This window comes from Phoxinus phoxinus (assembly GCF_949152265.1).
Source record: "Phoxinus phoxinus genome assembly, chromosome: 3".
Taxonomy (NCBI): Eukaryota; Metazoa; Chordata; class Actinopteri; order Cypriniformes; family Leuciscidae; genus Phoxinus; species Phoxinus phoxinus.
This window is the reverse complement of record NC_136878.1, coordinates 24,471,823-24,492,984: the sequence shown is the minus strand read 5'-3', so window position 1 is coordinate 24,492,984 and position 21,162 is coordinate 24,471,823. Positions and strand designations below refer to the sequence as shown.

Below are 21,162 nucleotides of genomic sequence, written 5' to 3'. Positions count from 1 at the left end.
AGAGAGAGAGAGAGAGAGAAAAAGAAACTGTTGAAACCCTGGCTTTAATGTCTTCTTGTCCTGCAGTCTACTCACGAGACGATCATTTGGATATCTGCTATCACAGTCTGATGTGCTAATGTTTTTATTCATTCATTCACTCTCTCTTCATCCTGACCTTCTAGGCTTGTTGTTTCAGCATCCAGTTTCACTGTGGGCAGTTGTTCCTTACTCAAGTGTCAGCATCATGAATACAAGGTGCTGTAACAACAACAGTCTGTTGCAGAAACGTGTGGACTGATTTGCTGTTCACTGATGCCCTGTATCAAAGATGCAGCTCCCATACAACTTCTGTCGTTCTACTGTCTCCTGTTTAAGATATTGTTGGCCCTGATCTGTCATCTGTCTCCTGAACTTCATTACATGTTGTTTGACCTTTTTTGATATAACAGATGTATCAAGAGTGCAAGATTTAGACTTATGAAGTGTTGGATTTATACGTAATGGTTTGCTGTCCAAAGCATCAGAAATATTAAGTAGCCAATGTAGTTACTTAGATAAAAAAGAATGCTTGGCCACTTCCCAGTACTTTTTGTTTTCCTGCATTAGGAAAAATGCACTGCTTAATTCTGCACTGTAAAATTGAGATGTTTGTAGAACTTTCAAAAAATGAAACCGAGAGTTTGAATGTTTGGTTACACTTTAGATTAGGGTTCAATTCTCACTATTAACTACGACTTTTGCCTTAATAAACTCATAATAACTGCTTATTAGTAAGGTAGCTGTTTAGTTTAGATATTGGGTAAGATTAAGGTTATGCAGAATAAACAGCCAATATCCTATTAATATGCATGATAATAAGCAACTAGTTAATAGTGAGAATTGGACCCTAATTTTTAATTATATATTATTAATTCTTTATATAATTAATTATTTTAAAATAAATGTCAAGTTGCCATTAATCTGCTATTATTTTAAAAATGAATTTTTGACATCAAGACAAGGTTTTGTAAAATGTAAATAAAACATGCAAGTAGCCAAGCAATGTAAACATTGGGTTACATTGCTTGGCTACTAATATACCACTCTTACTACTTTTACAATATCTTTATGACAGAAATAGTTGGGGTAGTGTGCTGAATTCACACATAGGCTATTTAAGTATTAATGCCCCAGTGCATGCTGGGAATATGGCAAATAAGATTTAAACAGTAGTATCTACTTTAATCAAGTAAATCTTTAGTTTTAGCACCATTTACTTATTCTAAGATTGTGTTTTTACAGTTCATCTGAGGTCTTTGGGAGTCTTTGCACATCCTGAGAGGAGTTTTTCCTGACTTCACCTGAGACTTCCCATAGCAGGGCACACAAGTGTCTCCTTGGCAATGGCCACATGAGATACTGACAGCTGACATATGCTCCCACAAGTCTCTACCATCACAGCCATTACAATTTGTCACTTTGCTGAGGGGGCGGGGTTAAGTGCGCCGCATAGCGTTGCTATTGGCCAAGAAGTGACTTGAGTTTTGCCCAGGGAGGCAAAACTCTTTTTTTTTTTTTTTTTCAGGCAGAGCTTGTCCTACTGCAGTATAGGCACATGCTGCACTGCACTGCACTGCTCGCTCTCTCTCTCTCTCTCTCTCTCTCTCTCTCTCTCTCTCTCTCTCTCTCTCTCACACACACTCACACCCTCTCTGCGGAATGCGCACTGCACTGTTGGGTGGGCAGAACACCGGGTGTCACAGAGGGAGCGAGATCTACTCACACTCAGTTCTCGCTTGAGTGCTCAGGTTTCGACAGAGTGCCTTGAGAATCGCTTGTACCCGGGCTTTCAAATAAAAACGCTTTCCATTGAGACCTAAAAGCTCGTTTTAACCATTTCTCTACACTATTCAAGAGTTGAATAGCTCTTTATTACTCTCAAAGAGAGTGTTAGCCTCGAGGCGTTGACTCTGTGAGTGCACATTTATTTCGTCCAGGAAAATGGCAAAAGATGATAAGAAGGACGGGTGGAAAGAGTTCTTCTGGAACCCGAGGACGCGCGAGTTCTGCGGGAGGACCGCGAGCAGTTGGGGTAAGTCTCACACAGCATTGATAGGATTACACTCGTGCATCTATGATAATTAGTTCCCCATAATTTTGCATTATAATATGTAACTTAGCTGCAATCATTAGCACCGCGAGTCTCACTGTTTGTGCTGAGAAGTTGACTGAACAGACACATCGCTGTCCGAAATGCTGAAACTCAGTTGCTTTGTCGGGCTGTAATGCGTCACATGCGTTTCCTCTCCTCGGCGTGTTTATGCAGCTGTAAAACGTAATACGTTAGAATTGGTGTGTGAAATGCTTGACAAATTAATTTGTATGTGCGGATAGATTAAAGTTATTGTTAAGTGTTGAATGCGCGGCATCAGCCAATGAATAGCGCGGAAAAATGTGATGCGTCCACAATGCGCTTCTGGCAGAACGTCTAAAGCTAGGATGGGCAACTTCGGTCCTGGAGGTCTGTCCTGCAGAGTTTAGCTTCAACCCTAATCAAACACACCTGAACAAGCTAATCAAGGTTGTTTAGGATTACTAGAAAGCTACAGAATGCAGATGTGTTTTTGTCAGGGTTGGAGCTAAACTCTGCAGGACAGTGGCCCTCCAGGACCGAAGTTGCCCATCCCTGCTCTAAAGGCTTGCACACATCAGTATTTCCTGAACCACATTCTGTAAAGAATAGTCATTTTAACTGCAAAAGAATGTCAAAATTCTGCAGTAGTTAAATACCTTACTATGTACAGTTGTTTATAGAAGCACTAAATATTAATTATTGTATAATTTTTTTTGTGAAAGATTATAGCCTACTTAACGAGGCAGTGCAAATATAGTGCAAATACTGTATAAGTGATGTTTTTGTTAAAAGTACGAATCACTTTAATTGGAAAAGGGGGATTTCCTGCTCAAACATAAAGGTTAGTTTCTTTCTTGGTAGCAGGTATGTAGATTGGAGGGCGTTATGTTGTATTTTATAATGTTTATTGCATTATTTTACTGTCGTGTGTGTTACCATGAGCTACCCAAAGAGTTGCAAGGCCAGTTTTGATTAACTTTAGCCTTCAGTGTGCCACCTTTATCATTATGTGTACATTTGATCATAAGGCGGGTATAAACCTAATTGAATGCCATTTGGTTTAAACCTGGTTAAACTTTTCCCAACCTAAATAGAAGTGAACCATAAAACACCTTGCATGCTCCTGCAAATTGTCTTTTGCAGTGACATTGGGATGATTTAATCTAGCCAAGGGCCATTTTGAGTGTGTGCATGGGGGTTTGTGAATTAGTGTAAGATGTAATCCTTTACTAATAGGCTCATTGGTTGCCTTGGTGAGGCTATCATGTGGAGACGCAGCCTATTCAAGGGCCGTAGATTAATTCTGGAACTGAATGTATCTTTTAATCAGGGTGTGATGGCATTAATTGCCATCCAAAATTGCCCGCCGGGCATCTATAACTCAGCTGTCAATGCTATGGGATTGTGTGTGTGTGTGTGTGTGTGTGTGTGTGTGCGTGTGAGTGTGTGTGTGAGAGAGAGAGAGAGAGATAGAGAGAGAGAGCTTGAGTTGGAGAAATGCTTGATCACTGCCCTCAAGACTTCCATGTATGCCAGCACATTTTGCTCTAGGGAGCTGAGTGTCACTTCACCGAGTGTGTGTGTGTGTGTGTGTGTGTGTGTGTGTGTGAGAGAGAGAGATGCTCTGAGGACTAGCTGCCTAGTTAAGCCAGTGTGCTCTCTAAGACTCCTTAATTAGTCTATTTTTGTCTGTGCCCAAACCAGAGTGAACCTGGGTATGCTTAGATTCTTTAACAAAGTACATCCTCATTACTGGAGCTTAATAGTGACCCATGGAGGACGGTGGAAGCTGCAGCTATATTCATACAGCTGTGTCTTCTATTGAAACATATCCAAGGTTGCTTTCAGGATTCATGGGCCACAGAGGGGTCAATACATCCGATAAAAGCACTTAAACCTGATCTCACTACAGCCCCCTGGAGGGTCATATATAGAGCCTGTGTCCCATCTTGTTGTTAAACATCAAACCTGCAAAGGCTGTAAGTGAATCTCTAAACCATTACTGAGAACCACTACAGCTCATAATGCAGCATCCGATAGCAGAAGATCTTGATACCCCGTTCAAAGAAGCATTAGGATTTCCGAAAATTAACCGCCTAACACTGTAAAAAATGATATGGTCAATAAGTTATGACAACATACGTTTTCACATTGCTTTAACTTTAAGTTATACAAGATTCAACTCATTTTTAAGCATTTTTAATTTGAAATGACTTAAACGTTCAAGTTGATTGCATTAAAAAATTTAAGGCAGCAACTTTTTTTTTACAGGAAAAGTTTTGGAGATATTATCAGCCAAACCCCTTTAACATAAAATGTTTACTTGAAGTAAATAATTTAGACTTTAAGTTAATATTTCAATAATTTAACAATACATTTACATGAGTATGGTTCTCTGATGACGGTTAACAGTAATTTAAAAAAATAAGTAAGTATTTAAGACTGAGATGAAATTATGTAATTTTACCTAGATATTATCCTTAATATTGCACTACAAAAAATAGTCTACTACAATGTAGAAAACAATTAGCTTTGCATGGTGAACACTCTAACAATATTACATTAATATTAATATGAGCTCTTCTAAAAGTAGCGCCAGTTTCAGTTTAGTTTCCAAAGTACAGTACAGTGTTGCTATGGATGACTGGAAATGTTCAAATCAAGTATTCCAGAGAGCTATGTAATAAGTTATGCGCTGTAGTTACCCTGAGGAGCTTTTTTCTTTCTTTTTAACCTGATCTAACCCTTATCTTTGTTGGTGTAACCTAATTGATTCAGTGATTATAAGTATTTTTGCCTTAATTAAAATAAGTTAATTTAGTTACAATGTGAAGCAAATTGTAATGTTAACATTTAGTTACTATATTTATTTGCATCCATTACAAAGTTCTTGTTGCCAAAACAGGAAATTGATATTCACTTGATATTCCCTTTGTTTACATCACAGCTGCGTGTTCCTCTGAAGCTGTGTTTGATAGTATGGTGGCCTGGTAGGTTTGATGAATCAGAAAGGATGTGTGCATAGATCTAAAGAGACTGTTTGTATGGGGTTGTGTCTGTATTAATGAACAGATCACAGCGGCACATTTTGCTCCTGTCTTTCAGGTTGCATTCAAATTAGAGGGTTGCAACAGGGAGGGTGACTTTCATCATGATGAGAGACAGATAAAGAAACAGAAGAGCACCGATAGTGTATCACTCTCACCTGGTGCAGAATTCGCCCCCCACACACACACACACACACACACACACACAGATCGTGAAGAGAGCCAGCAGAGCTAATAAGGATGTACCACATTTTAACCCTATCACCAAGTAATGTTTGATAATGCAGGTACTTGCTGTCCTGATAGAGCTGTTATTTTAAGGCTCTCCTGCTGTGAGATTAAGTAGTGCTTAATGATTTGATCATTTGGGCTTTGTAAGTCTCTCTGCATAAGGCAACGTTCTCACCTTATCTTTGCCTGCTTTCTCTCTTACGCATCCATTGCGTCCTTTTTCACTCTCTCCAGGCATATTAACACACACTCCTGTGTAATGCTAGCCTGTAGAGTAACCTCACATTGCACTGCTGTTATTGATCAGTGAAAGCCTGTCTGTGCGGGGAGCTCCTGGATACAGCGGAGCGGGGGGGGGGGGGGGGGGGGGTTAGAGATCCGGTATCCCTCCTCCCTCGGCCCAGGGCAACCTGATCGACTGTCCCCGGGGGCCTCGCTGCGTGAAGCTCAGGTGTCCCATAGCTTAATGAGCTCTCCTCAGGCGTACACACTCCTGCAAACATCCCTCATATCCCTTCTGAGGAATGATAGAGCCTGATCTGTTCAAAATAGCAACCATAAATTATGTAATGTGTTGGTGAATATGTTTTGAAGTAGCCTACATTCTTAGTAGAGAGGCAAATGGAGGAGCTACTTTTCATCAGAGTATTCAGGTAATTAACATACAATTTTAGGCAGTCCAAGTGTCCTACAAGATATACTATTTTGAGCAACATTTTTCTGATATATAATATAAATACTATGTACACTGCTGGTCAGAAGTTTGGGATTAGTAATTTTTTTTAAAGGAAATAATAATTGAGCAAGAAATTTTCATTTTAAATAAATGCTGTTCTTTTGAGCATTCTATTCAATTCTAAACAAATTAATAAAAATAAAGTTAGTTTCCTCAAACATTCAGCAGCACAGCTGATGTTTCTTGAGCAGTAAATCAGCATATTATTTTATTTTATTCCTGTGATGTCAAAGCTTAATTTTCAGCATCATTACTCCAGTCTTCAGTGTCACATGATCCTTCAGAAATCATTCTAGACTAAAATAGAAAACTAATATTTTTCATTGTAATGATATTTCACAATATTACTGTTTGAATGTTTTTTTTTTAAATCAATTTATTGCAGTCTTGGTGAGTAGAAAATACTTGCAAGTAGAATGGTAGTGTATATAAGTATTACCTATTATAATACAAGTCTATTGCAAAAAGGTGTTTGAAATGGTGAACATCAACCAGTATACATACATTTTAAACTTTTGACATTTACTGTCAGCTATACGTCAACTACCGATATATCAATGGCTCATAAACAATACTTATTTATGCAAAATGGCTCGTCTGTTATTAACATCACCAAAAACTCCTGGCTCTTTTATAACCATATGGTGCTAGATTATTTTACAAAATTACAGTTGACGACAGGTCCCGGGTCATCGTTTTTTTTTTTTTTTTTTCATACTTTCCTATCATTGTTAAAAGGCAAAAGATATTCTTTAAACTGATGGCAGTTAAGCTCCATCCACAAAAAAATTGAGTTCAAGTCCCGGGTCATGTTTTTTTTTTTTTTTTTTTCTCATACTTTTGGGATTTTGACTACAGGTCCCCCGGGTCATCGTTTTTTTTTTTTTTTTTTTTTTTTTTTTTTTTCATACTTTCCTATCATTGTTAAAAGGCAAAAGATATTCTTTAAACTGATGGCAGTTAAGCTCCATCCACAAAGAAATTGAGTTCAAGTCCCGGGTCATGTTTTTTTTATTTTTTATTTTTTTTTATACTTTTGGGATTTTGACGACAGGTCCCGGGTCATCGTTTTTTTTTTTTTTTTCATACTTTCCTATCATGGTTAAAAGGCAAAAGATATTCTTTAAACTGATGGCAGTTAAGCTCCATCCACAAAGAAATTGAGTTCAAGTCCCGGGTCATGTTTTTTTTTTTTTTTTTTTCATACTTTTGGGATTTTGACGACAGGTCCCGGGTCATCGTTTTTTTTTTTTTTTTTGTTGTTGTTTTTTCATACTTTCCTATCATTGTTAAAAGGCAAAAAAATATTCTTTAAACTGATGGCAGTTAAGCTCCATCCACAAAGAAATTGAGTTCAAGTCCCGGGTCATCGTTTTTTTTTTTTTTTTTTTCATACTTTCCTATCATGGTTAAAAGGCAAAATATATTATTTAAACTGATGGCAGTTAAGCTCCATCCACAAAGAAATTGAGTTCAAGTCCCGGGTCATGTTTTTTTTTTTTTTTTTTTTTCATACTTTTGGGATTTTGAGCAGACATTATATTCCTCATGAATAAACAACCATTGGCATCATTTAGCCATATATCTAAGTGGTACTGCTGAATATCAACCCATAATGCCAGTGCTGCAGTCTGTATGGGTACCTATTTAGCGCAGTTGTGTGGACAATCATCTTTATGATTAAGAGTGCTTGCATGACTGTCTGTAGAGACCATATAGGCTACTCTGGAGTTTTTAAACCATACAGTATATTCCCTGAAAATCCCCCTTGTGATGTAATCTCCTCCTCCTCTTCTGTCACAATTCCTCCCCTTTTCACCCCTCTTAACACACATCTGCCCAGCAGTAATTCAATTTTGTCAGAGACATTGACCAGAAAGGATTACAAGACTTACTGTATGAGACATTTGTGTGTAAAAGTATATGTGTGAGACAGAACTGCAGTGAATGTGTATTGTATACATATATGAATGAGGAGAGGAGAAGTTAAGAGGATTAGACCTACTAGTCTTATATCTTACATCAGCAGAAGGAGGGAGAGGAAGCAAGAAAAAGTGCAAAAGATGGTTATGGTCATATAATATTCTGTATAATTTTTATAAAAGAGTGTAGAGTGTAGGAGAAGTTACAATAAGGGAAACCAAGTTTTGTCCAATAACATTTCATTGAGTCATTGGGTCAAGACACACTAAATGTATAGCTCTGATGTAATTTCTGATAAGAATAAAAAGGGATTGTTTGGAAACTACTCCTAGACTGCTGGCCCAATCTGAAAAAAATATTTATTTGTATAGTCCCTATACAAATATTCATTAATTAAAGGCTTAGTTCAACTAAAAAAGAAAATCCCATAATTTACTCACCCTCAAGCCATCCTTATATGACTTTCTTCTTTAAGCCCAAAACAATCTGAGTTATATTAAACATATCCTGGCTTTATAATGGGAGTGAATGTTACAGTAACTCCACAGTAAAAGCGCATCCATTACCAGAAGCCAGTGATTATATAAATTCATAAATATTGATATGTTTCTTATAAAAACGCATTGCTTCACTTCAAAAGGCCTATATTAACACCATGGAGCCATATGGATTACTTATATGATGTATGGATGTGCTTTTTTGTGCTTAAAAATCTGTTACCATTCACTCCCATTATAAAGCTCGGAAGAGCCAGGATATTTTTTAATATAACTCTGATTGTGTTTGGCTGAAAGAAGAAAGTCATATATGCCTAGGATGGCTTGAGGGTCAATGGCTTAAATCTAGGATAATATAATTTTTAGGTGACCTAACCGTTTAACATTAACATTTATCACTCATTAATATTAACTTTTCATCCAGCATGGCTGCCACATACTGTACCAAAATAAATGTATTGTACACTTTTACTTTAAATGCTGTAACTCTTAAAAGATATGTAAATAAACTTTGGTATATTAATATAAGGGCTCAATTTAAGGACGCATGACAAATTTGCAGGGACTTGGCCACTTGGCAGCACCATCACCGTGAAAACCATAAAAATGGCTCTCACTATACAGGACTGTAGTTCAATCTATATTTTGTATGTAGTAAACTTGTTCCATCAGTGAGGACAGTCATATATAAAAATAGCCGCCATCAGCCAAACAGTATCGCCTGCAGCTGTAGACATGGTTAAAATGATCTGCTCAAAACACAAAGTGGGAGACGTGTAAAATTTGCTTCTGCTGATCGGACAGTAGGTGGCACCAAAAATGCCTTTTTCATATGGCTCCTTAAAGTATGGGGCATTTACATTCTCATTGTGCTATATGTCTGTCAAAAATGCTTAATGCCATGCAAAATATGCCTAAACTCCAAAAAGATGTTTTATTATTATTATTTGTAGTAGTATTAATTATGATTAATAATTAATATTATTCACCCATAGTTCCCTTAAAAAGTATACATTTGACACATATTTTGCATGTACTGTATGGGGAATTTCCAAGAACTTGAGTGCAGTATGTGTTTGTTTAGAGTTTGTTTTTGAATGTGTGTGTCCATGTAGGTCTGATCCTGCTGTTTTATCTGGCATTCTACATTTTCCTGGCTGGATTGTTTACTCTCACCATGTACGCAATGCTGCAGACACTCGATGACCACAAACCAACATACCAAGATAGACTTTCAACTCCAGGTGATACACACAGACTTGTTCCTATACATGTGGAAACCTTTTAGATGTTTTTAAATTAAGCAAATTATAACCACTGCACCCTAATGTTACCATTAATTGGTCTATTCATTAGCCCATCTGATGTATAATGAATGCAAAATAAATGCAAACATATTTCGGTCAAAGTGATTGTGCCAATTAAGACATGTTCGTGGATCAACATATTTTGTTGATCCTGGAACAACATTCCTGTCTGAAAACGTACCTATCATATCCCCTAACTTAACCCTATCTATATGTTATTCCTAAAATCAGAGGGAAATGATAGGTGAATAACACTGATGTAGAAGCACTTAACCCTAGTTGCAAGCCTAAGCTTGACATAAACTGTTAACTTGTCCCTCAAATCTGACGGGTTGATTGGAATGTTGTTCCACGATCAACAAAGATGTTGATCCAGAAACATGTTGTATTTGGTGAAATCATGGTGACCTAAACATACACACACTCACAGACTACATCTGTGAACATTGCCTCTTATTGGTTCTCTGTTGTTTTGTAGGGATGATGATCAGACCTAAAGGAGAGCAGTTGGAGATCGATTACACAATTGACTTCACAGAGACCTGGGAAAGATACGTCGGGGCCCTCAATAACTTCCTCTCTCGTGAGTACAGTGAGGTTTTCGAACAATAACATATGTAGGTCTATACCAGAGAAACTGCTGCAGTTATTTTACCAATAAAATCATGCATGTCATTTAGCAAGACATTCACCGAACGTCATGTCCTTTTGCTTCTTTTATGCAGCCTACAATGACTCAGTCCAGGCCCAGAAGAATTACGAGTGTAAACCGGATCAGTACTTCATCCAGGAGGACAGCGGCAGTTTGAAAAACTTCCCCAAGCGTTCCTGCCAGTTCAACCGCTCCATATTGGAGGATTGCTCTGGGATCACAGATCGTTATTATGGTTACAACGATGGCAAGCCCTGCATCTTCATCAAGCTCAACCGTGTAAGACGTCATGGAATATAATGAAATAGAGTGAAATCTTTGTGTCAGAAACATTTACAATAATATCCAAAAAGTTGTACCAGTAATGGACAATGGTCAAATTACAGTTTATGGTAACACTTAGGGTCCAATTCTCACTATTAACTACACTTTTAAGAAAACAATTTCTAAACTTCGGATTGTAATTGCAGAACCCTTTTTATACTGTCCCATAAAGAACCATGCTTTGAAAGTGCTATATAGGACCTTAATGGTGGTATAAATCACCTTTTCAACCATATTTATTTTCATTAATATTAGTATAGTCATATTATTAATATTACTAATATTTTTTATAAATGATTTATTAATGATGTTTTTTTTAGTCCTCTATCTGCTTGGTCTTATAACCTGTTGCTTCTTTTTAGGTTTTACATCAAACTGATCTAAGCTGCATGTTGTGTCAATTAGGTAGCTACTTTTATTTTTTATTGACATGGCAGGTTGTAGCAAAAATGTCAGTGCTCTAACAACAGTTGTTAGCTAAATATATTAATAAATAACAATTGACATTGAACACAATATAGATGTAGACCAAGTTTCATTGAAATATCTTCACAATCCTCTGTCTTTACGTACTTCATTATGTGTGTATTCTGAGTGGCAGTTTCTCTCTGCAGATGATGAGGTTATGATACGTGACAGCATCTGAAATACACATAATTGAGTTTAGAGTTACATTGTGGCTCTTCCATTTGATTATGTAAAAAACATTATGTTCATGAAGGCCAAAATTAGCAAAAATGGACAGTATGAGCCCTTTACCATGTTAAAAGGAAGAAGTGATATAAAGTCATGGGATAGCTTTAATGTTTTTTTGTGACTGGGTATGTTTAGGCATAAAGTCATAATAAAAAATAATAAAAAAAACAATTTAGATCATAAATTCCATATCTCTGTCACTTGCTTTGTGGAGAAGAGAAGATGAGTAACGTTATCCTTAACTGAACAGAGCTGCTCACACTTACATGTTCTGTTCAACTAAAAAGAGACGAAGACATGATTGTTAGGAAATTATTGTTACCAGTTTTAAAGTTATAATTTATAGACATTTTAAGAATCATTTACCTGTTGAGAGTATGTTGACAGTCTGTGTAGTTGTATAGCTGAGCTCCAGAAAATCAGTAATGAGGAGGCTTTGACAGTTACAGATTTGAAAAACAAAAAAGGCGGGAATAAAGAACCCTAAACTCTAACACAAAGAACCATTTCAACATATAAAGCGTTCTTCAGGACGATACGGTTCTAAATAGAACTGTTACTATGTGTAAAGAACCATCTTTTTTTAGAGTGTAGTTGCTTATTAGCATGCATATTACTAGGATATTTGCTGTTTATTAGTACTTATAAATAACATATTAATGCCTTATTCTGCATGACCATATTCTACATACCTTAATCCTACCCAATACCTAAACTTAACCACTACCTTACTAACTATTAATAAGTAGTAATTAAGAGTTTACTGAGGCAAACATTATAGTTAATAGTGAGAATTAAACCCAATCTAAAGTGTTACCCAATTTATATGCAAAAATATTGTACCGCTTAATTCTTCAATTGGCAAACCAGAGACAAGTATTCCTGCAGACTCTTCCCACCAAACCTTCCCAGAATGTTTTGCCACATCTTTGAATATATTTTATATTACAAACAGTAAAAATACAAATGTCTGATTTGAAACCTCAAAATTAAAGATAGAGGCCTGACTGTTTATAATAGTTCATCAGTTATTTTAGATTCGTAACGAGACCCAATTTGACCTTTTGGTTCTTATCTGTGGGTCAGTTTTTCTCTCTCTCTCATTTCAAACTTTGTTTTTTTGCAGGTGATCCATCTGCTTCCTTCTGCAGACAAGAACCCTCCTTTCGTCACATGTGCTGCTAAGGTAAGAGCGCTCTGTCTCAGTCTCCCACTCTCTTCTTATCCTTCAGTCTATTAGAAAGGGATTGATTTCAGATTAAAGTTACATGAGCCATTCAACAAGGCCACCAGATTAAATTAGCCAGTAATCAGAACTGCGGCCAGCTTCGGAGAAAAGCTGCCATGACAGAATATGTGCTGCCGATTCACATGCAAATAAATGAGAAGATACAAACTGAAATGAGAACAAGTTAAAGTTCCTGTCCGTAACTTTTTTGGGTTAAAAATTATCCAAAATAAATTTGAGCAAGTACATAACCAGCCAGTGTTCAAACCTATCTGCTTGCCTAACTCGATTCAAAACGGTAAGCTTGTAATAAAGTTTTTAATTCCAGCGGTACTGGTGGATTTCTGCGGGAAATTCGAGAATGTCTTTGTGTCATTACGTCACATCTGTACACATATCAGAGGAGTCTTGGCTAGTAGGCTATATTGCATGTGAGGATGTTGGAGGTGGAGATTTATAGCCTTCTCTCACAGCACTTGATATAATTAAAATTATCAATTTGATGGCGGATCCAGAAAGGTTCAAACAACAATCACCAGTGACAACTGGAGATTCACCCATTGTACAATGCAAAAGACTTTGGACTTCAAAGTGGCTACAGAAAAAAAAAAAAAAGAGACTGCAACCAGGCCCATGCGAAAACAAGGATAAATATCTGAAGGGCATTAAATGTAGTCACGCAATGCTGATGTTGTTAACATTAAAGGAACACACTGAGTTTTTGGGACTTTGGCTTATTCACCGAATCCCCCAGAGTTAGATAAGTCCATACATACCCTTTTCATCCCCGTGCGTGCTGTAACTCTGTCTGACGCACCCACCGCTAGCCTAGCTTAGCACAAAGACTGGAGGTAAAAAAGCTCCAGCTAGCATACTGCTCCCAATAATTGACAAAAAAACGCCAAAATTTTCCTATTTACATGTTCAGATTTGTATAGTCACAGCGTGTACAAATAACAAGGTAACATGAGACACAGCCATCTTCTAACCGTATACATACTGGGAACTATATTCTCAGAAGGCAAAGCACTGCTACTTGGGCGGAGTGATACTTGGGCCGTACATTCTCCTCAAAACATTGGATTCATCGGCGATGTGCCGTGTCGACGCACAACTCACGTAAAGTTGATAATTACGCGAATAACTGCAATTGCAGATTTCGAACAGAGATGGTGACAAAGGAAAAACTGTGGACTGCAGCTATAAGAAACATTGGTGTGTTTCCCATTCATTGTAAGTCAGAATGCATTCAGAATTTATTAGTGGCAAGATTCAGTCTCTTTGCACTGTTTTCAAATTCCATGAGACTGAGATGTGGGCGTGTTTAAGCCATTACCTCATTTGCATAATTACTTTATCAGGTGTGTGTCAATTGGATGTTAAAACAGTTTATTCGTTTAAAATAGTTGTAGCTTTCCATTTAATATTTATATTTGACCTAATTCATCTTTATTTGAATGTTTAGTTTTAGAAAATGAAATAGTTTTAGTTAACAAAACCGTTGCTTGTTTGTATTCACATACTGTAGGTTAGTTTAAGTTGTAACCCCACTGTAATGCCACACATTATCAGGTAGCAAACTTTGATCTGTATTGCATTAGAGCTGATGTTTTCCATGCTTTCTCAATAGTGTTTGCCATTTTTGGAATCCGAATCAAGTATGTTTGTGTTGATTCTGGCTATCAACAGTGGTTTAATCTGATGGTGCCATTCGGGCTCATGCAAATATGTTCCTTTTTTCCTTTTAACACATCTTGCCCTTTTGTCATCATGGACACATCATTCCTCCCCGTGTTCTGTATTGTTGTCATTTAATTGTTGCTTTCAGTGTTTGTTCAATGAGTGTTGTTTTACACCATTGCTCATCATCTTCGTTTATGTTTCATGTGGATGATTTGTTTTGTTTTTTCTGTCTCATCTGTTCTCCCCATCCATTCTTGTCAGAAATACAAAGTTGGGAAAGACGAGTGGGTAAGAATAATAGACAGTATAAAGAATAATCATTTTAACAGAGTATTTTAATAGCTCTATTTTACAACTTCGATATTCTGCAAGGAGAGAAAAATGGGAAGCCTGACTTTATATTTTTCTCAAACTGACCAATCTTTATTTAAGTTTAAAATCTGTGTTAGCAGCAAAAGATAAAATGATTATTCATACAGTCAGATCATATGCTAGATAATTCCAGCATAAGATCATATCAAGGGGCAATTAGTTTTTCTGTTCATTTGTTGTAATATAGTAATAGCAGTTTTGGTATTAGAACAGGTTGATACCCTCAGATCAAATGCTGAGCTGAGATGAACTGAATGTCTCCCTCCCTCTTTAGGCGGATGACTCGCACAAAATTGGTCAACTGATGTACTTTCCCCCCAATGGCACCTTCAATCTTATGTACTATCCATACTATGGCAAGAAATCCCAGGTAAAATGCACACACACACACTTGGAGAATACACCTGTAAGCACAGACACACATCTTGCATATGTACTTAAAGTCAGCATGAAATTAAAATTCACCCTATCTGTTTTGATATAAACATGTTTCATTATTATCATTACTATTTACCATTTTAAATCAAAATGCAAAAACTGAATTTTCCGGTGAAATGTCATGCATCTCTTGTATGCTGGAATTCTCCAATCAATTAGTCCACTTAAACCCCGCCCCTTTCTTACAATCAATCTAGAGATCGCATTCAGATCTTCCTCCGTCCAATAATCAATTGATGGAAAGAATTGTCCCCATCCTTTATGTTTTTTTTCTCTCTCGATAATCCATTTTGCTCAGATGTACATGACTAAATGGAAGAAAAGACATTAAAAATTTCAAGCTGACTCAGACTGCATCCGAAAATAGCATACTTCTCTACTATATAGCGAAAAAGAGCATGTGACAAAAGAAGTATGTCTGAATTCATAGTACTCATAAAAGAGTAGGCAAAAAGTATCCGTAGGAACCCATAGGAATGGCCTACTTCTTCCGCCGAGATCCTGAAGTGTGCATACTACACACATTCATATAACATACTTTTTAGTGGTCGTGAAGTAATTACTTGTTCAAAATAAGTACCTACTCAAGAGAGTATGCGCTTTCGGACGCAGCCTTCAAGTGGCTGAATCAGAAATCGCCCCCTATACCCTCAAATAGGGTGTTATTTGAAGGGACAGTCATTTATAGTGGTGTCCGAAACCATAGTGGACGTTATTGAGTGCACTTCAATCCCACATTGCACTGCAATAATGAGTGTACAACCGATGTACCCTCAACGGCTGTCCGAATTCGCTCACTCCTTTTGATTCACTCCTTCAAGTGAAGAGTGTTAGTGGACTAATGTAGGGAATAGGTTTAGGGGGCGATTTCGGATTCAGACAGTATTTTATGTTGTGCTGACATGGTATTCATCTGATACTGACACCTAGTGATGTGGATCTAGCATCACAGGAAGAAAAGGGATAGGGGAAGTTGACAGTTACCAATGTCATTGTAGCTATGCACAGCATACGAAAGTGTCCAATAACAGGAGGCAACTGAGATAAAGCGAGTTGTATTCAGCTGGTCATGTGATCTCAACATCTCAATACAGCTTTTATTAGACACCTTTAATAAATCAGCCACATTTCACTCTTCTTCTGTTGCAGGTAAACTACTCTCAGCCTCTTGTGGCCATCAAGTTCCTCAACATCACCATGAATGAGGATGTCAACGTGGAGTGCAAAATCAACGCTAACAACATTGCCGTGGGCAGTGAGCGAGACAAGTTTGCTGGGCGCATTTCCTTCAAACTGAGGATCAACTCCAGATTTTAAATAGATGAAAGTGTGTTCCTTTATTTTACACACACACACACACATACACGCACACGCACACACACCAGAGTGTATGATTATACAGAGAAGGCACAGCTAGAGACATAAGCCAGGCACAGCAATATATATATATATATATATATATATATATATATATATATATATATATATATATATATATATATATATGTGTGTGTGTGTGTGTATTTCATTTGAGACTGTAGTGAGGTTGTAGAGAGTTATCAAGGTTGTGGTTTTGTGTGTATTAATGTATGTACATCTGCGTGTTGAGATATTACAGTATTTATTTTCTGAAACAACAGTTAAACCGCATGCTCAGCTATGAGAGCTATTTATTAAATAATATATTATTCTATTAAACAATATTAAGATTAAAGGGACATCATTTTTTAAAAGGAGAAAAAGTCAGAACTTAAAAAATGCTGTTTTTCTTCCATTAGTAGCTGTGATAATTTAGCAAAAAATAATTATGATTTCAAAGCAGTTGTCTATTACTTAATGTGCTATGCTGGCATGATCTCATGTTCGGAGTGAGATCTCATGTTTGGATCTCATGCTCTTGAGTGCTAGCTAAGAAAGTTTTTTGTTTTGTTGCATGCATGTATCAGTTGTGAAGAGTGGTACTGAAACCTCTCCTCTGTCTGATGCGTTGCTTTATAAGTGAAGAGGATATTTTATACCAACATAACACTGATCAAAGTCAGCTCTACATTCATCTTCAACACATGAAAAATCTGATACATTCTGATTCATACAAACATTTCTGCATTCCTATTGGTTTCGGCACTGACTGTCATGAGTCACGTTTCGTTTATTATGAGGCGTGTCTATTTAAGTTTGTTTATATGTATAAATAGATATTTTGCAGTATTTTCCTTTCTTTTTTGCATGTGTAATCCTATTTGTCTCACATGGTGAGGGGATATGATGTTTTGTATTGATTTGCACCGGCTCAGAGGATGACAACAGGCCTGGGTTCAGTTCAAAATCTGAAAAATAGGTAGAAAAAGTTTAATATGCGTGTGTGAGAATACGTATGGATTTCTGCATGTGTGTGTGTTTTATTTGATTTGATTTAATTTATTTTATGTTAATATTTATGCACAATTTACTTTCTGAATATTTTTGGATTTTGTTGTAAGTTATTCCATAGAGACAGATAGAGAGGCTCTAAGAGCAGGAACAGCAGGCTTGTGTTTCTGCTGATAAGGGAGACCGAAGTGAATCCAACCCAGTCCTTACCCTGCACGAGTCAATAAAACAAACAAACCAAAAAAACAAGGTCACCCACCTCATTTCTCATCATTTTTTAAATTTCTTTCTTTTGTTTTTAAACACAAAAAGACTCCCCCTTTGAGCACATACATCTCATGCTCCATGCTGTGAAGGGTCTTGTGTTTCATGTTTAGGCTACTGTCATACAGAGAAGAGAACGGATCAGCCATAAGAATGTACACACATGCTTCTATGTGCCGTAGTCGCTCTGACAAGAGTTTGTGTGTACACTTCCTCTAATGCCCTAATCCTTTAATCTCACTAGATAATCCTAAATAGGTATGGTGCTCTACACACCAACATTTCTCCAAAAGTCTGTCTATCTATCAGACATAAGTTAAGTGTCTTCATTTATTAAAGAATATTCAATCGAGTGACATAATGCTTCAATACATTTAATCACGTGCACATGTGCTCTGTGATGTCTGTATTGCATTTTGTTTTGTTTGTGTAAGGTAAGGATGATATCTGACCCAGCAGAGAAAGCTTCAAATCAACAAAATTAAATATTCATTTACCTCAGGTCTCAGCTCACATATCATTAACTTGATCCCGTTCAATAGTCCTGTACATTCTGGAGTGAAAGATCAACATAATTCTAATTGTGCAATATATTTTTGAGACGCTGTTCATTTTCAATACCATGCACAAAAAGGCAAAAAGATATTACTATGCACAAAAAGGCAAAAGAGAACAGCTGTTAAGTGCAGACTTTGCTGCATGCAGGCTTGGAGATTTTGCAAACAGCTCTCCCACGCCACCAACCGTTTCTACGGGCGAACTACACATTTATAAGTACCTATTAGCATGTGTATATTAAAGTTATAGTTCACCCAAAGTTCTGTCATCGTTTACTCACCCTCAAGTTGTTACAGACCCGTATGAGTTTCTATCTTCTGTTTACAAAAGAAAACCCATTGACTTCCATTTATTCCCCCTACTATGGAAGTCAATGGCTACCACCAACTCTCTGGTTAAAAACATTCTTCAAAATATCTTATTTTATGTTCATCAGAAGAAACTCGTATAGGTTTGGAACAACTTGAGGTGAAGACAGAATTTCATGTTTGGCCAAACTATCCTTTTAATATGAATATTTTGAAAAGCAATATATATTTTTTATTTTGTGTCCATTCAGTGTATAAAGATAAGTAACATAATGTATGTTTATTTACCTTTGGCATGGCTGATCATGAAGATAATTATGTATTAGTAGCAATATATTTAAATAAATATATAGGTGAGAATGGCTAGATGCGTTTTAAAATCACATGCAATTCAGAAAAGATAGTATATTTTCAAAGAACCTATATTTTTATTTTTGTTGAGCATTTTATGAAAAAAAGCATGTACCAGCTGGGGAATGTACGATAGATATTAAGCTTTGCAGTGCTTATTATGAAGGAGGTCACAAGACTTAGCCCAAGAATGTAATAATTCATTGTCACTAGTCTGGATCTCACCGTAGCCTTTGAAATACCAAAATATATGTTTCCAACTTTTATGTTTCATAAAAAGACAAATGTCACAGTGATAATACAGAACATGGCAAAGATGATGATCTGTTAGAACAAATTAAATGTCTCCTGTGAACATATTAACCATATGAACTAAACAGCTTTTCAAAACAAGATGACAAGTTATCCATCTAATGTATATGAAGCATATGAAAAGGGATATAAATATATGTTAATGCTGTGGTTTGGATGTATTTGAACAGATGGGGTGGGTTGTGTAAACAGGCCCAGCAACATCACAGAACAAAACTGCAGTTCATTGGATATGGCTCAATGTTCAGTGGTTCACACAGAACTGGTGCTGAAATGTTTGATGAACAATAAGAGGGTGAAATTATATTACCTAGTCAGTTCAATAAAGTATATAAACGCCTTATACTGTATATGTTCAGAAGCTTAATCTAATGTATTGAAATAACAAACTTAATAAAATTAACAAAAATTCACTGTCTGCTCTTCATCAATAAAATCTGCATTAGAAATTCTCTAACTAAATTGTGGAGGTAAAAATTGTTAAAACCAAAGTTTCTTGTGATATATTTCAACTAAAACAGACTACCGTAATAAAGAGCTGGCATACCCACACACTTGAATGCTCAGTCTCTGCATTGTCCATATGAGAATATGAATGCCATGTGTTTGTGTAAGTTTGCCCTTATAAATCATTTTCATGCATGTTAGTAGCAGTGGTCATTATGCAAAACTTTATGAAAAAGTGCCTCAGCTAATACCGAATTATGGCCAATTTCATTGCAATAAATACTGAGTTTTGATTTGAGAACCTTTCTTTATTTGCATGAGTTTTGGTTTCCTGAAAATATGCATATGTGACTCAATGCAAGGTTAAATATCAATTTGTATGTCTAAAAATGCGATTACATTTCAGAAATATTATCATTATCATATAATCTCAAATATTTAGAAAGAATGTTTTAAACAATACATTTAAGTTTACTGTTCAAAATTATTGTAAAATAATATAATTTAGCACATTCTGTTCCATACCCCTCTGTGCTCTTCATTTAGAGCCAATTTTTATTTCAATTTTAGCCACCTTGAGTGGTTTCTGTAAACTGACAGCTTAAACAAAACAAGTGAAATAAAATAGTTGCATTGCTATCTAGTTTGTCATGTCATCATCATACCAGAATAGATGAAGGCATGCGTGTGTGTGAAAGTTGAATATTGCCTGGACAATCATTAGGTATCAGTTGCACAGTTATAAAACTGAATTTGATAAGCATATGGATTGTAAAAAAAAATTCTGCTGAAATTGAACTTGCATAACAAAGTCTGTCACTTTTTCTGTGCCTGCATTGCTGGATCTTTCATAATCAACTACTATTATGGTGCAAACCTATTGAAAACTGCTAATATCTTCACAAAAATCAATGCATGTTTTTCCCCCCTCCAATATCAGGAAAACAGATGACAAACACTGAGCACAGCATGTTGACCAGTTGCCTAGTTTCTATAAAAAGTTAGGTTAACAATATTAATTATTGATTTATATTATGTAGGCTATTTATGTAAATGGTCTTATATGGACAATTACACAGAATATGTCTGCTGAGAAAAAAAATCTTCCGGTTTCTTAGAAGTGCTTGGATATAAAATAAATAATTAGATGTAAAACAAACTGTACCTTATGTTCTTTATGCAAAAATGACTCGTGTTGGTTACTGCCAGTGGTCATTCACTAGCACTGACTATATATATATATATATATATATATATATATATATATATATATATGTATATATATATATATATGTATATATATATATATATATATGTGTGTAT

The 21,162-nt window shown here is 36.2% G+C and overlaps 1 protein-coding gene across 2 annotated transcripts; it reads left to right on the top strand.

The window, feature by feature from the left end:
* The first annotated feature begins 1,570 nt into the window (after window positions 1-1,570).
* On the top strand, window positions 1,571-21,126 carry atp1b2b (ATPase Na+/K+ transporting subunit beta 2b). 2 transcript variants are annotated; one of them, XM_079607013.1, is made up of 8 exons: window positions 1,571-2,053; window positions 9,645-9,773; window positions 10,315-10,419; window positions 10,562-10,767; window positions 12,635-12,694; window positions 14,681-14,707; window positions 15,066-15,161; window positions 16,379-21,126. In XM_079607013.1, the coding sequence occupies exons 1-8, from the start codon at window positions 1,963-1,965 to the stop codon at window positions 16,544-16,546; spliced, it is 882 nt and encodes a 293-aa protein (XP_079463139.1). In that variant the 5' UTR covers window positions 1,571-1,962; the 3' UTR covers window positions 16,547-21,126. The 2 variants fall into 2 exon arrangements, with proteins under 2 accessions (XP_079463139.1, XP_079463140.1); XM_079607014.1 differs by lacking the exon at window positions 14,681-14,707.
* The last annotated feature ends 36 nt before the right edge of the window (window positions 21,127-21,162 follow it).

Coding starts and splice junctions, on each gene's coding strand:
- atp1b2b (XM_079607013.1), top strand. CDS start 1,963: ATGGCAAAAGATGATAAGAAGGACGGGTGGAAAGAGTTCTTCTGGAAC. Junction 10,420..10,561: donor CCTCAATAACTTCCTCTCTC/GTGAGTACAGTG, acceptor TCTTTTATGCAG/CCTACAATGACTCAGTCCAG. Junction 15,162..16,378: donor ACTATGGCAAGAAATCCCAG/GTAAAATGCACA, acceptor CTTCTGTTGCAG/GTAAACTACTCTCAGCCTCT.